The following is a 15,686-nucleotide window of genomic DNA, read 5'->3' on the forward strand; positions in this document are numbered from 1 at the left end:
CAGCAAAATAACTGATGATGGCCAAAGTAGAGGGGATATAAAATGTCGACTGGTAATGGCAAGAAAAGCATTTCTAAAGAAGAAAGATCTGTTAACAACGAATAGATTTAAGTGTTAGGAAGTCTTTTCCGAAGGTATTTGTATGGAGTGTTGCAATGTGTGAAAGCAAAATGTGGACAATAAACAGTTTAAACAAAAAGAGAAGAGAAGCTTTAGAAATGTGGTGCTACAGAAGAGTGTTGAAGGTCAGATGGGTCGATCAAGCAGCAAATGAGGAGGTACAGAATAGAACTGGGGAGAAATGAAATCTGTTCCATAATTTTACTAGAAGAAGGGGTAGCATCATAAGGACTCATTCTGAGACATCAAAAGATCACTAATTTAGTATTGGAGGACACACACACACACACACACACACACACAGAGAGAGAGAGAGAGAGAGAGAGAGAGAGAGAGAGAGAGAGAGAGAGAGAGTTAGTTAGTTAGTTAGTTAGTTAGTTTTGGGGGGGGCAGAGGAGGGGGGGGGGGGTAAAAATAGTTGAGTATTTGCTTGTTGCTATGCTATAATATGTATATTAATCTAAAACATTAACTTTTTCTAGTTGTTTTTTCACACTACTTAAGAGTGATGTTGCTATTGGCTGACTACATCACGTGTCCTGTGCTCTAAATATCAGCTTTCATTGGCTGGCGATATAACATGACGTGAACCATGATTTGCTGAGAAAAGCAGATCACAGTCTCAATTTCAGTGCTCCAGAAACTAAAGTGTTATATTTAGTGGAATTCGTATTTATACTTTTGTAACAAGAAAATACACAGTGTACATGTTGTTGCACATCAAAGTGCTTTCCAAAACACATTGTTTTTTTGCTGTGTTTCATTTCCTACAGTGCCAGCAAGTTCTACGCTCATGTATAAAACTTTTGCCCTCCAATGGATTGATAAGTTTTACAACTCTGAGGGAAAGTGTACTGTCACTTAACACAGAAAACTTGTGTTTTCACCCGGGAAAAAGGGTATTTTAACTGAAAAATTTGGAAATTATTTTTATTGACCATGCATACACCCTGCGAAAGATTTATTCTGACAATAAATCATTATCAGAGAACTGCTGTAGCATTTTAAAACTACATCTATGAAAACTGATATTTGACTTCTCAGTTAAAAATTTAAAAAAATGACCTGTTTCATTGTCTTTTGAAAATCAACCCCTAAGAGAATGAAATAGGGACGAAAATTGGTATTTCACTTCTTGGTTAGTGGTAATGCATTAGAGGATGAAAGTGTCCATGAAAGTATCACCATAAGGTCTCAAAAGGCAGGATTGGAACAAAAAAGAAAAAAAAAACTCTGACTGCAGCTACCAGAATTGCTTTTTGATCAAAGGTACATTCGAAAAAGACCATGGTTCTGTGGTCTCAATTAGTGTGAGTAGATGCAATTTGTGAACAGCTTAAAAGTTTCAATAAAAAAAAAAAGTAAATAAAATCTGTGCAGACCATGCAGTCCATGCGAATGAAGCAGCAGGCACACAACTAGTTACATTATGTTTTGAAATGTGATTATTTTTGTCGATATAAAGTTATTGCTGTATGTTTCTTAGGAAAAAAACATGATCTCATCTTCTTAATATTGTAGATTTTCAAATGTTTAGAATATGTTTTTGTTAACTTTGAGGGAACAAGTCTTAATATGTCACAGTAATACAAGTACCACATCATTCACAGTGAATAATAAAATATGTCCAAAAATAAATAATAACTTTTATAATAATAATAATGAATTATAAAATAATGATTAATAATAATTAATACAATTTAACCAGAATAATCATACTTAAATAAATTTAGTGTTACAAAAAATTCACAAATGACTATGCATAAACTACTGTAAAAATAGAGAATACAGATAATGCATTGAAACCTTGTTTTAAAATATTTCCTGACAGTAATGCTACTGCCAGTGTTAAGTGTGCTACTTCCCTGATTAACTTTTCATGCCAAGATTGAAAAATTAAACTTGGAACCATAAAGTGTATATGGTCCACCCAAAAAATCCGTTTGTGTTTAAGTGACACTGTAATGTATTTGGAATCTGAAGATGTGTTACGTTTCTACAGCAGTGCTTGCAGTTCTTTCAATGCACATGACAAGTTTGTACATTGCTAGTGGTGGGACTGTTCAGTAAAATACTAAAAAAAGAAAACCTAATAAATGTACTATTTATGAAATAATGGTTACTTTTTAATCATGTTTTGAGTATTTCCTAGGCTTTCCTAAGTTACATTTTATATTGCATTTAAGAGTTTGTTTCCTCAGGAGTACATGGACTGATTGCTCTTGATAAACAGAAGTTACCATAATTTCATTTTACTTGTTTTCCTAAGACAGTGTTCACTATTTTGCAGATATTTGCACTTTTGATTGTTTTGCTTGTTGCATAATTGCTAGGCATTGTAAAGGGATAGCAGTGTGCTGCAGCCGTTAAGTTTTATACCAAACCTATGGTGTAGTTGCAGACTAGAACTGTACTGTTATCTAGGTTCAAAGGCTGTTAAGTAAAGCTAATAGCTGCAGTGGTGTATTATGAATGCTGGTCACTGGCAGCAGGGAAGTACCAGTCTCTCAAAAATGCTTATTGGCTTAGAATCTTAAATTTTTGTAGTAGGTAAACAGCACATTTGACAGCCATTAAAACCTAGTCATTGTTCCACTTTTCCCCATTCTGTCCTCTCTGGCCCCCGTTCCTTCCTCTGTTGATTTGTCATTATCTTCTACTTCCTCCTTGTGATGGCTGAGTACTAACTTAAAACATTTATAAGTTTTACTTGCTTAATGGAAAATAGTTTTTTTCCTTGAGAAATGTAATTTCCAGTGCCTTATTGCTGCAGTTAATTGTATATTCATAGAGTAATTACAACAATAATGTGGTGTATTTTGATAAATTTTGTGATGTCCCGCATTTGTTGTGCTGTGTTGTATTGACATAAGGTAATTTTCTTACAGTTCATTGAAATAAATGGACTTCAGCTAACAGAACCAAGACAGGCATATGTTAGAATTTTAAAAGAGCTGGGTGGTGAGAAAGTGACCACACAAACAGCTCAAGAGATACTTGAAAAGAAATTTACAAAACCAAGTAAGAAAGACTTGCCAACAGTTCTTTTAGTTGATGAGGTAAGAAAAGATATGCTTTTGTTTTACGGTATGTCATATGTATTTATTTCATAGAATAGCTCACAGTCCAATGGTGGTTCACTAGCCTAGACGTTTAAAAAATTTCAAGTAATATTGTGTAGGTGCTCCTGCTTCATGTTTATTATCAAGAATACTTAAGTACATGATAGTCTAGCGTAAAATTTGATGTCTGCAACATTTTTTTGGCTAAAGGGATAATTCTACTTCCATTTTTAATTCTGTTTCATACTGTTGCATTGATTTCTACAGCCGTATAGCAGGTGATGCTAAATTTGTTTCTCACACATTAAGTAAAGAAAAGTACATTTTGAGGTTTAATTTGGGAGTAAAAGAATTGTTGAATGTTATCTTCTGTAACTTTTCTTTTTAGGGTGGTGAATTTGGAATCTGTGTGTAATTAACACATCAGAAGTGTTTGGAAATTTGTAATTTCTGTATTTTTAGTAAATTTAAAGGCACTGTCATGGGGTAGAGAAAAATTACAAAGAACTATTACTTTCAAGTATTCTGAGTATACACATTGTTCTTTGGAAGCACATTATTCTCAGACAGCTCCATGAATGGATGTCTTGTAACACCTAATAATCTATCTATAGTTCCTTCTTTGTTGTAGATTTTTGTTTTATACTTAGTTTTAAAATTCTGACAGACAGTTATGTGCAGGAGAATAGTGTCCCTCAAGACTGCTATGTTTCAGATGTGACTGTCTTTATTCTATTAATGCTGTAAGATCCTTTACAGCTGTTGTTCTAGACAATTTTTCTGCACTGCTCCACTTTTGGCTTTTCAACAAAAGTGACTCAAGAATTGCACCTTATAAGAAAGAGACTGGTTTACTAGTGTATTATTATTTTTGGTTTTAATGTGTGTTAAAAAAGTCATGCATTCATTTCAAATATATGGTTTTGTATCCAGTTGAGGGATGCTGTTCTGACATTAAAAAAAAAGATTTGTTGATGTATTTTTCCTGATAACAAATTATTTTAGTTATAACATCTAAAGCCTGATTTGCTCTAGAATACAAGCAAACACAACAGCGAGCAAGACTGCTCTCATACTGAAATGGCAGCAAGTGAATAGCATTTGGTTCTCTTTGTTTCACATTCACAGTTAGTCACTCCTGTTTCCACAGTGTTTGTATGCTTCGATGTTCATTCTATCATTGTCTGTTGTGTTCCTTCCAGTGCAAACCATTGTTCACAGGTACAAGGGAATTGTGATGAACACTAGCAAATTGCTCTTTTAATGCTCGCTCACCTTCGTTCACTCTCATTTGTCTCAGTGTAAAGGTGTAAAGGATGTAAAAGCATGAGCTTGCAAGGCACGGAGCAACCTTAACTGCAAGAGTTGTGACACTCCTCACTTGCTCTGACTTTCTGCAATGCTTGTATCCAGCAGAAAATTATGTTTAGCTTTATGTTGAAAGCTTCTTTTATATAATTTTTCTGAAGCATTCATTGGTGTAATTTACAGAAGCAGATTAGCAAGCCCAACACTAAGAAATAAGTAATAGAGAAAGCTTCATTGACATTATCTGTGATAATGTAAAGTGAAAGAAAAGGAATTTTGCTCAGGATGCCATAATTAAAATAAGTTTTCTTTGATATAGTGCCATACTAGAGTAATAAGTTCTGTGTTTGACGCATAGATGGTGCTTTGACACAAATGAAAATTTGCTTTTGTATTGGTACACATTGCATTATAAGATAAATGTCAATGTGCACCTGGGTCACACTAAATGGCAAGCATCTTAAGCTTAGCACTTATTTGCTAGGTACAGGCTTGGCAAACGTGAGTTTCCTGAACTTTGAACTGGGGAATGTCACCAGTCCTGTTGTACCATAAGCGCTGAACATAGTCCACTGACCACCATGCAACTTGATGGTGGAATGTTGCGTAATATGTGGAATGGGTAACTCAGATTAACCACCCAGATGATAAGGATAATAAGAAGCTCTATTTAAAAAAAAAAAAAAAAAAAAAAAAAAACCCTCATTCTCAAGGTGTGCTGCATGTTGATGAGCTGCATGGCTGTAGAAGAGGAATAGCAGTTAGCAGGCAACCTCTGGGGAATCTGCTATACTTCAGTTGTATAAGGCTTACCCAGGCAAGTGCGGCTCTGTCTGGGTGGACTTTTATTTCCCTAACTGCTCATATCTCCCAGAACCACCTCTGCCCCATCTGCAAGATACTGATACTGTGTAACCTTACTACATTCATCACACCTCTGACGCCATCTCTGTAAGTTATCCAACCTGCTGACATCCTACTGCTACCTTGGGACACCACTGTCCAACCCTTGTCCTACCCACAGTGTTGCTCCTCGTCATCTCCTCATACCACCCAGATCCCGCGTAGCAGACCTTTTCAACTTTCCACATCCCCAAAACTCTCTTACCAACACTCCAAATCCAGAACCTAAACAATCCAGGAACACTAATGGTAACCTTTCCACCAAACTCCTCAGATCGACAGAAGTTTCAGATCTCTCCAAAGGCCTTACCTTTAGCCCTACACCCAAATTTAACCATGTTGGTCTTGTCAAAGATCTACACTCCTTTTCCTGAACCCTGGAATGGAAGCACTTCTTCGCCACCAATGTCCCCAACCAAAGCCAACCTAATGCCAACATTGAACCCTGCCTTTCCCAGTTCATACCGCCTTCCAACCATGATCCCCTGTCCCACCCAACAACCCTCTGGTCACCTTCCAGGAATTTCTTACCACCAACTTGGCAACTTGGCCTCACCATCCTTCCACAAGCCTCTTTCTAAGAACACCAATCTTTCAGCAGAGGAAAGAACAGTAATAACTGTCTCAAAAAGATCCTGACATAATCATCCTACCTTGTGACAGTGGCTTCACCACTTTCTTGTTGAGTTGCAATCACTACCAGGCGGAAGGCCTCTACCAGAAGTCCAACATATCCTCCAATCCCTGCTTAAAGCCTTAGCTCATTCCCAGAAACTCTCCCCTGAATCCATTTCTCTCCTCACACAGTGCTCCCAAAATTCGCAACCTAACAATGCTGAATACCTCATTGTAGCTGGTTATTGTGCTCCCAATGAAAGGATCTCTGTCCTCAGTGACCAAAACCTCCAACCAGTAGCTCATAATCTAGCCTTCTACATCAAAGATACCAACCACTTCTTCAGTGACTCTCCACCATCCACCCTTTACCTTCTGGTTCCCTACTGGACACTGTTGATGCCTCTTTCCTATACACCAACATCCCTCATGCCCATGGTCTTGCTGCAGTCGAAGACTATGTTTCCCAGTGTCCTTCAGGCTCCAAACCCACTTCCTCATTCCTCATACACCTAACTAACATGATCATAACACAATTACTTCTCCTTTGAAGTGAAGGTATATAAGCAAATCTGCAGCACAGCCATGGGCAACTGTCTGGCATCACCCTATGCCAATCTGTTTATGGGCCATCTAGAGGAAACTTTCCAAAACCCCAAACTCCAGTCAGGTTCAGATTCATTGATGATATCTTTTTGATCTGGATTTAGTACCAAGATAGCTTATCCTTATTCCTTCACAACCTCACCTTCTCTCCCATCCACATTACCTGGTTCTCCTCAACCCAGCCTGCCACTTTCCTGGATGTTGACCACCTCCTGTCTGGTGGTTCCATCAACATCTCTATCCACATTAAACCCACCAACCACCAATAATACCTGCAGTTTGACAGCTACCATCCCTTCGACACCAAAAAATCCCTTCCATACAGACTGGCCATTCAGGGACAGTGTACCTACAGTGACAAGAACTCCCTTGCCCATAATGCAGGAAGTCTCACTGAGGGCTTCGCAGACAGGCTTTATCCCCTGTACGTAGTCTGCAAACAGATTTCCTGTGCCATTTCCCCCACACACTCATAGCCCTCCCATCACCCCAAGAGCCAGTTACAAATGAGTGCCCCCTTTGTCACACAGTACCACCCCAGACTGGAACAGCTGAACCATGTCCTCTGTCAGGGCTTTATCTATTGCCATGCTTTGAAACGGGGGACATGCTTTCCACCCATCGTGAAGTAGTGTTCCATGCAACCATTGCACAGCTTTTTATGTTGGTATGATTGCCAACCAGGTGGCCACCAAGCTGAACAGCCACTGCCAAACTGTGTCTAAGAGCAAAGTAGGTCACCCTGTGCCACAGCATGCAGCTGAACAATAACATGCTTAATTTCAGTGGCTGCTTCGCAACATGGGCCATCTGGATCCTTTCCTCCACTTTTCTGTACTGAACAGGTGGGAGTTATCCATACAACACATTCTCCACTCCCAAAATTATCATGGCCTCAACGCACAGTGACCTACTGTCCCCCACACTCTTCACTCAACAGTTCTCACCCCATCTGTCCTTGCTTTTCACTCCCCTCACTCTCGTTGTGAGTCACCCACTGCCAATGCACCTGCCTGTCCTTTCCCCTTCCTTTCCCCTTCTCTGCTCCTCTCCTCTCCTCTCCTCTCCTCTCCTCTCATCTCCTCTCCTCTCCTCTCCTCTCCTCTCCTTTCCCAATCCCCATTTCTTTCCTCCACACCCTACATCCTGAAGCTGCACATGAAATTCTTGTCAGGCCACCATCTAGTCTCTGCACGCCCCGCCAGACAGCATTCTTCTCTCTCCCCACCCTTATCCTGCTGTCGCTCCCCCTTTCCCGCCTCACTCCAGATTGCTATTCACATATCGCTTACATTCTGGTTCAAGCTGCTGGTGGTAGTGGCCATGTATGCATGAGGTGTGCTTGCATGTGTGAATGAGTGTATGTGTTTCCTTTGCTGAAGAAGGCTTTGAGTGAAAGCTATAATGTGTTGCAGTCCTTTCATTGTGCCTGTCTGCGTCTCAATGGGCCATCTTTACTGTGAGTAGCACTCTATGCTTTTCGTAATGTTGTTGTTGTTGTTGTTGTTGTTGTTGTTGCATCCTGGAGTTTCCATGGTATGATTTACTATGGTACTTTACAACACTTTAAATGAGCACCACAATTTTATAGCTGTATTCTCTGATGCTCTAAACTTGCCCATTGGCTGTTCTGAAGTTTTCCATGATTGCCATGATTGTGTCCTCAAGATTAAATTATCTCAAGTCATCACTGTCTTCGATGCTCAATTATATACAATTTTGAGGGTGTTAGAGCAGATGAGATGAGTTATGTCTGCTAAGTTCCTCATCTGTTCAGATTCCCTGTGAATGCCCTTAACTCTCAGCACCACTTATATCCAGTAGATAAAATCAGGGTTGCTGGCTCATCCATGCTTTTTGTAAGTGATTACCCCATCTCATTTTTCTGTGTAATTATTTTAGTTTTCCTCATATCTTACTTGTTTTAATTACCTGCTTTAGAACATCTGCCCACTTTTAAGCAGTCTTAATTTATGTGAGCTTGTGTGAATGTCTGGATGATCATGAGTGACATTGGGAGAGAGTGTATGTATTTTCATAAGACCAACACTTCCTCATATTACAACATTTTAACCACATTCATTTCTATTAATGTTTGTAATGGTACTGATAACCACGCCATTGAGTGTAAGTAAAGCACAAACACACTAAAGTGTTAAATTTTTAGCTTCTTGGAGTAATCTTGTTGTAAATGTCTCATTAAAATGAATACCATGTGCATATCAGGAAAAAAGAGTTACTTAGAGAAAACTTTGTGCAAGATACATGGTAAACTTTAAAACTTAAATTTGTAAATGAAATCTGTTATGTTTGGTCTTTTTTTGAAAAGAATCCAACTCATTTTGCACTGATATTTACTGTCAGTCCTCCTCATCAGAAATGAAACTGGAATCAAAAGAATATGTGGAAACTGGTGGCCTGTGTCAAAAATTCAAAATTGGTTACATTGCCAGTGATGTCTGTGTTGAAAAAGTGATTGTTCTTGCATAGGGTAAGATGATAACTAGTGACTACTACATAATAGTTCTGGGCCATTCAAATAATGAGTTTTCTGTAGCAAAACTTGCGGATTTAAAGGATGGCTATTGGATCAGCCTCCTTAATCGTCACATTAAAACCCTCTGACTTGAATCCAGTGATCATACTGGATATTTTTCAAGATTCGCACTTCAAGGATGTTATCTACTTGTTCTTTAATCTAAAAAAAGACTTTCGACAATTAAATGCCTTTTCTTATTCTCAGATCCAGAACTTTGCCCTTATATAACAAGCTGAAAATTAAGTTATTTAGGAAAGATCAATAATAATGAGTTGTTATAGAACCAAGAATTAATGATAGTGATGGGCTTGTGTGGCAGTTAGTAGCCAATGTAAAATGGGGTTAGTAGCCACTGTAAAATGGGGAAGGACAAGAGGTCTCCTATTGCCTCTCCTTTCATCATCGCAATCTCTCAATCATGTTAATAAATTTGCCTGCAGAATTTCTGGTTTCTTGCCAAGACTGTATTACTTATCTTCATACAGTTGGACATGCTCTGTACCCGGAGACAGGATGTTATCTACAACATGTTGGAATGGCCTTCTGTAACTGGTTGTCGCCTCATAGTAATCACCATAGCCAATACCATGGATCTGCCAGAGAGACTGCTCATGGGTCGAGTTACTAGCCGCCTGGTGAGTCAGCAATGAAAAGTTATTATTTTTCTTTTATAATAAACTTGTTAGACAAATCTTTTTTTTACTCAGTGTAAAAGTTAACTACCAATCATTGTTAAATATCTTATTTTGTAGAATTTTAGTATTTGACAAAAGTTATTTCACAGTTTTGTGAGAGTTGTTATTAATAGGTTTGTGCTTATTGATGAATCTGCTCAATTAGTTACTGGAATTTTAGTGTGTCAGCTTTTACCCATCTGTCTTTACGTGTAGGTTATTTGATTTGTTCATTGTGTATAATTTTTCTCAGCCATGTTCTTTGTTTATTAATTACATATAGCAAATGTTGACTGAAATGTAATTGTAGACATCTACTCTGGAGCATTAAGAAAATAAAGTTCTTCAGGTGGAGCTCATAAGAATTTTCTGTTCTACATTCTCACATGATCTGTTGGTCAATAAGTTAACAGGAACATTACACTGGGGAGTAAAATATAAAGTGTACAATTTATTGTGAAAATGTAGCTAAAATGTTTTACAGTGTAATTATAGTTTTCATTGAAATTCAGTATCTATTGTCATTAAATGTGTGCCTTTGCCATATGTTATTCACTGTGAGTAATAGTACATTGTAATGCCGTGAGTTTGTTGGTCCGATTATTACTTCTCAAGCATGAATATGAAGTGTGAATATTGTAGTTAAAATGTGCCCTCCAGAACAAATGCTCACTAAGAAACCTGCTGTCTTGAGATGAGTGTGTCCCACATACACTGTGACCTCTGTGTAGGTACAGCATGGTGAATGTGCATATGCATTTCAGTGTCTGTGGTATTTTACACAGCAACCTCACTTGAAGTTTACCTCTCAGCTGCTGAGGGAGTTGGTGCAGAGGTAAGATGCTCCCCTTGCTTTCAGACGGACAGCATCTCAAATCCACATCCATCCATTCAGATTCAGATTTTCCATGATTCCCTTGAATCAGACAAAGAAAGGAAAAGGACAAGCTGGTTTGCTTCCCCATTCTGTCCCTCATTGAATCTTGCACTGATGCTTTAATGACCTCAACGTTGACAGGAGGTTAACCCCTAATATTCTTTTTTTCCCTAGCTATTGTAGACTTTAAAGTAGAGAATATAGTGATGCAGATGATGATATTCATAGAGCAATGCTCTTAGATTGTTTGCAGATGATGCAGTCATTCACCATTTGTAAAGTCATCAAAAAATCAAAACCAATTGCAAAGTGATTAGACAAGATATCTGTATGGTGTGAAAAGTGGCAATTGACTCTAAATGATGACAAGTGTGAAGTCATCCATATGAGTACTAGAAGAAATCCGCCAAATTTTGGTTACATGATGAAGCATACAAATCTAAAGGCTGTAAATTCAAGTAAATACATAAGGATTACAATTACAAATAACTTAAATTGCAATAATCACATACATAATGATGTGGGCAAATCAAACCAAAGACTGTGATTTATTGGCAGAACACTTAGGAGGAGGAATAGACCTACTAAAGGGAGTGCTTACACCACACTTGGCTGCCCTCTTCCAGAGTATTGCGGTGCTGTGTGGAAGCTGTGTGGAATCCGCATCAAAGGGGACTAGCGGATGACATTGAAAAAGTTCAAAGAAGGGCAACTCATTCTGTATTATCTTGAAATAGTGGAGAGATTGCCATTGACATGATAAGTGAATTGGGCTGGCATTTATTAAAACGAAAGTGTTCTTCGCTGTGGCAGGATCTTCTCATGAAATTTCAATTGCCAACTTTCTCCTCTGATTGCGAAAATATTCTATTGGTGCTGCAACTGTGTAATGAATAATGTTGCTAAATTACGGTTTTAAATTGGGTTATGATAATGAAACAGGAAGAATTATAGTTCATGAATTGTCTCTTGTTCATTGTTGATTCAGTCTGTAAAGTATGTAATTTACCTCTAAGCTCCCATGTGCATTTCGCACGAATAATGTCCAGTACACAAAACAATAATGGAAGATATGAAGCAATTGTTACATGCTAAGCAGAGTGCCTCCCCATTGTATGGCTGGAATTCAATAAATCTGGCTTTGCTATCATCTATTGGGACCAGCACAAACATTCGTCATATAAACCTACTGTTTGTAGTCAATAAATTTGAATTATATGTATATAAAGTGCCGCGAGTTGCTGACTAAAAGACCAACACACCCACATGAAATGTTTCTGTGAATAAAAAGGTTTACTTTTTTACTTTCACATGAAAAAGTGTTGTACCAACAAAATCAGATTTAGACACCAAGGGCTTAAATTTTGCAATAGTGTTCATGAATGCACAATTAATTTTTTAAATGGGTCACAAAAGAAGGACGATATTATGAAACTAGTGATGTGACCGAAACACAAGTCCCCACTGTCGCACTTACCTATAAATCACAAGCCTAGTTGACTGACTGGATACAACACCATGAAATAAAATCAAAGTCCACAAGTGTGGTTCAACACAAAACTAGTTCAAGTTCTTCTCACCATGGAAATATTCTAAGAGCACAAAACTAGTTCAAGTTCTTCTCACCATGGAAATATTCAAAGTTCATGTAACGAGTCTTGGCAAAATTTTCACAAGTTCAAATAACTGTCTGAGTATATCCACAGAAACAGTCAAATTCACAAAAGCAGGACAATGCAAAAAATGTTCAAAGTCCAAACAACCTCTAAAATATCTTAAGTCTTGAGGTAAACTCAGCAAATTTCTACAAGTTCAGTGTACTGGCAGCGTGTATCGCTGAAAAATACAAAATCGAGACCATGAAACTCAGTGGAAAATTACAAGTCAAAAACTCAATACTTAGAAAAATTTCACCATACATGCACTGCAACTTCCGAGCCACAGTCTGACACTAATCTTATCCCAACAAGACCTGAGATCACACAATCCCAATCCAAGATGGTTGCCGTCTGTTTAAGCCCTTGGTGTCCTACTGTGTGAGTCAAGCAAGACACTTAATGTAATTAAATACAAAATCAAAGTTTCAACATTTTACACACATATTATATGTGAATTTATATGTAAATTTTCGTAGCTTTTCATTTATGAGCATTATTTCTTTCAATATGTAATAATTTACTTATAATTCATATTTTTATGTAAACAGTTACACATTTTTCCAGTTTTTCCATATTAAATGAATATAAATAAATATTTTCAATCTTCTAATGTTCCTTGCTCATCTCCATTAGTGTACTGCCGCTACTTTTATTTATTTAATTTTTATTTAGTGCAAAAATAAATTTAAAAAACTTGGCATCATAATCATAATTCTGTTATGGTGACGAGATAGGGCTCGACAAGACCTTCCTACAGATATATTATTTGTTGCAATCGCACGTAACTGAAATATAATTTCCAAAGTTTGTACAGTATCATAATTATTCAAATGTCAGTAATGTAAAAAGTGTTTATGGTAAAGATGGTGTATTTCAACAGTCACACGTGGCAAAATTTTCCCTTTAAAATGAGCCTGCTGGCTCTTCTGTACTTTCATTGGTTCTATCTTTATTAATCTTTGAAGTGTTATTCTATGTGACAGTGGATGTGCACTGGATCGGCAAGTTGCCTCCATTACTGAGTTTTAAGAGCCAGAATTTCCCCAAGCTGCCAACAGCTATGTAATAGCATTCTGCCAGCCCACGCCCTCACTCTAGCCTGGGTCTGTCAAGCACTTGGCAGTTCACTGTAGGTTACCCTGTTCTTCAGATGATACGTACCTTGTTATAGCTCGACAGGTCATCGCCAAATGGGCGGTACGCTCACAGTGCCCACATACATAGGAAGGTATGATCATCATAATAAAATATGAGAAATCACAAGCGATTCAAGAGTGGAACGCTAGGGATATAGCTTCTAGATGGTTTGATGAATCCTCTGCCAGGCACTTAATTGTGAATTGCAGAGTAATCATGTAGATGTAGACTTGTATATGTTGACAGATGACATGCTGTGATGTATTAATGTATCCCAAGTGGGCTGTCAGATTGCTGTAGGATAAAAGGAGCCTGTGTCATTGGAAAACTGAGGGGTTGGAAATGTTACCATTCTAATAGTAAACAGTGCATCGCAATTATCTTACCAGCCATAGTCGGAGAAGAAAGTAACACTTGTGTTGTTGTTGTGGTCTTCAGTCCTGAGACTGGTTTGATGCAGCTCTCCATGCTACTCCATCCTGTGCAAGCTTCTTCATCTCCCAGTACCTACTGCAACCTACATCCTTCTGAATCTGCTTAGTGTATTCATCTCTTGGTCTCCCCCCTACGATTTTTACCCTCCACGCTGCCCTCCAATACTAAATTGGTGATCCCTTGATGCCTCAGAACATGTCCTACCAACCGCTCCCTTCTTCTGGTCAAGTTGTGCCACAAACTTCTCTTCTCCCCAATCCTCATCAACACCATTGGTTATGTGATCTACCCATCTAATCTTCAGCATTCTTCTGTAGCACCACATTTCGAAAGCTTCTATTCTCTTCTTGTCCAAACTATTTACCGTCCATGTTTCACTTCCATACATGGCTACACTCCATACAAATGCTTTCAGAAATGACTTCCTGACACTTAAATCTATACTCGATGTTAACAAATTTCTCTTCTTCAGAAACGCTTTCCTTGCCATTGCCAGTCTACATTTTATATCCTCTCTACTTCGACCATCATCAGTTATTTTGCTCCCCAAATAGCAAAACTCCTTTACTACTTTAAGTGAGATACCCTCAACATCGCCCGACTTAATTCGACTACATTCCATTATCCTTGTTTTGCTTTTGTTGATGTTCATCTTATATCCTCCCTTCAAGACACCATCCATTCCGTTCAACTGCTCTTCCAAGTCCTTTGCTGTCTCTGACAGAATTACAATGTCATCGGCGAACCTCAAAGTTTTCATTTCTTCTCCATGGATTTTAATACCTACTCCGAATTTTTCTTTTGTTTCCTTTACTGCTTGCTCAATATACAGATTGAATAACATTGGGGAGAGACTACAACCCTGTCTCACTCCCTTCCCAACCACTGCTTCCCTTTCATGTCCCTCGACTCTTATAACTGCCATCTGCTTTCTGTACAAATTGTAAATAGCCTTTCGCTCCCTGTATTTTACCCCTGCCACCTTTAGAACTTGAAAGAGAGTATTCCAGTCAACATTGTCAAACGCTTTCTCTAAGTCTACAAATGCTAGAAACGTAGGTTTGCCTTTCCTTAATCTTTCTTCTAAGATAACTCGTAAGGTCAGTATTGCCTCACGTGTTCCAATATTTCTACGGAATCCAAACTGATCTTCCCCGAGGTCGGCTTCTACTAGTTTTTCCATTCGTCTGTAAAGAATTCATGTTATTATTTTGCAGCTGTGGCTCATTAAACTGATTGTTCGGTAATTTTCACATCTGTCAACACCTGCTTTCTTTGGGATTGGGATTATTATATTCTTCTTGAAGTCTGAGGGTATTTCGCCTGTTCCATACATCTTGCTCACCAGATGGTAGAGTTTTGTCAGGACTGACTCTCCCAAGGCCGTCAGTAGTTCCAATGGAATGTTGTCTACTCCGGGGGCATCGTTTCGACTCAGGTCTTTCAGTGCTCTGTCAAACTCTTCACGCAGTATCGTATCTCCCATTTCATCTTCATCTACATCCTCTTCCATTTCCATAATATTGTCCTCAAGTACATCGCCCTTGTATAGACCCTCTATATACTCCTTCCACCTTTCTGCTTTCCCTTCTTTGCTTAGAACTGGGTTTCCATCTGAGCTTTTAATGTTCATACAAGTGGTTCTCTTATCTCCAAAGGTCTCTTTAATTCTCCTGTAGGCAGTATCTATCTTACCCCTAGTGAGATAAGCCTCTACATCCTTACATTTGTCCTCTAGCGATCCCTGCTTAG

The 15,686-nt window shown here is 38.3% G+C and overlaps 1 protein-coding gene across 1 annotated transcript in view; it reads left to right on the forward strand.

The window, feature by feature from the left end:
* Positions 1-15,686, forward strand: part of LOC126175798 (origin recognition complex subunit 1) — a 136,870-nt gene that overhangs the window by 65,928 nt on the left and 55,256 nt on the right. The window contains exons 5-6 of the mRNA XM_049922779.1: positions 3,009-3,179; positions 9,639-9,788. Coding sequence (XP_049778736.1) covers positions 3,009-3,179; positions 9,639-9,788 — 321 coding nt within the window. The remainder of the gene's footprint in view (positions 1-3,008; positions 3,180-9,638; positions 9,789-15,686) is intronic.

This window comes from Schistocerca cancellata, chromosome 3 (assembly GCF_023864275.1).
Source record: "Schistocerca cancellata isolate TAMUIC-IGC-003103 chromosome 3, iqSchCanc2.1, whole genome shotgun sequence".
NCBI classification, from domain to species: domain Eukaryota; kingdom Metazoa; phylum Arthropoda; class Insecta; order Orthoptera; family Acrididae; genus Schistocerca; species Schistocerca cancellata.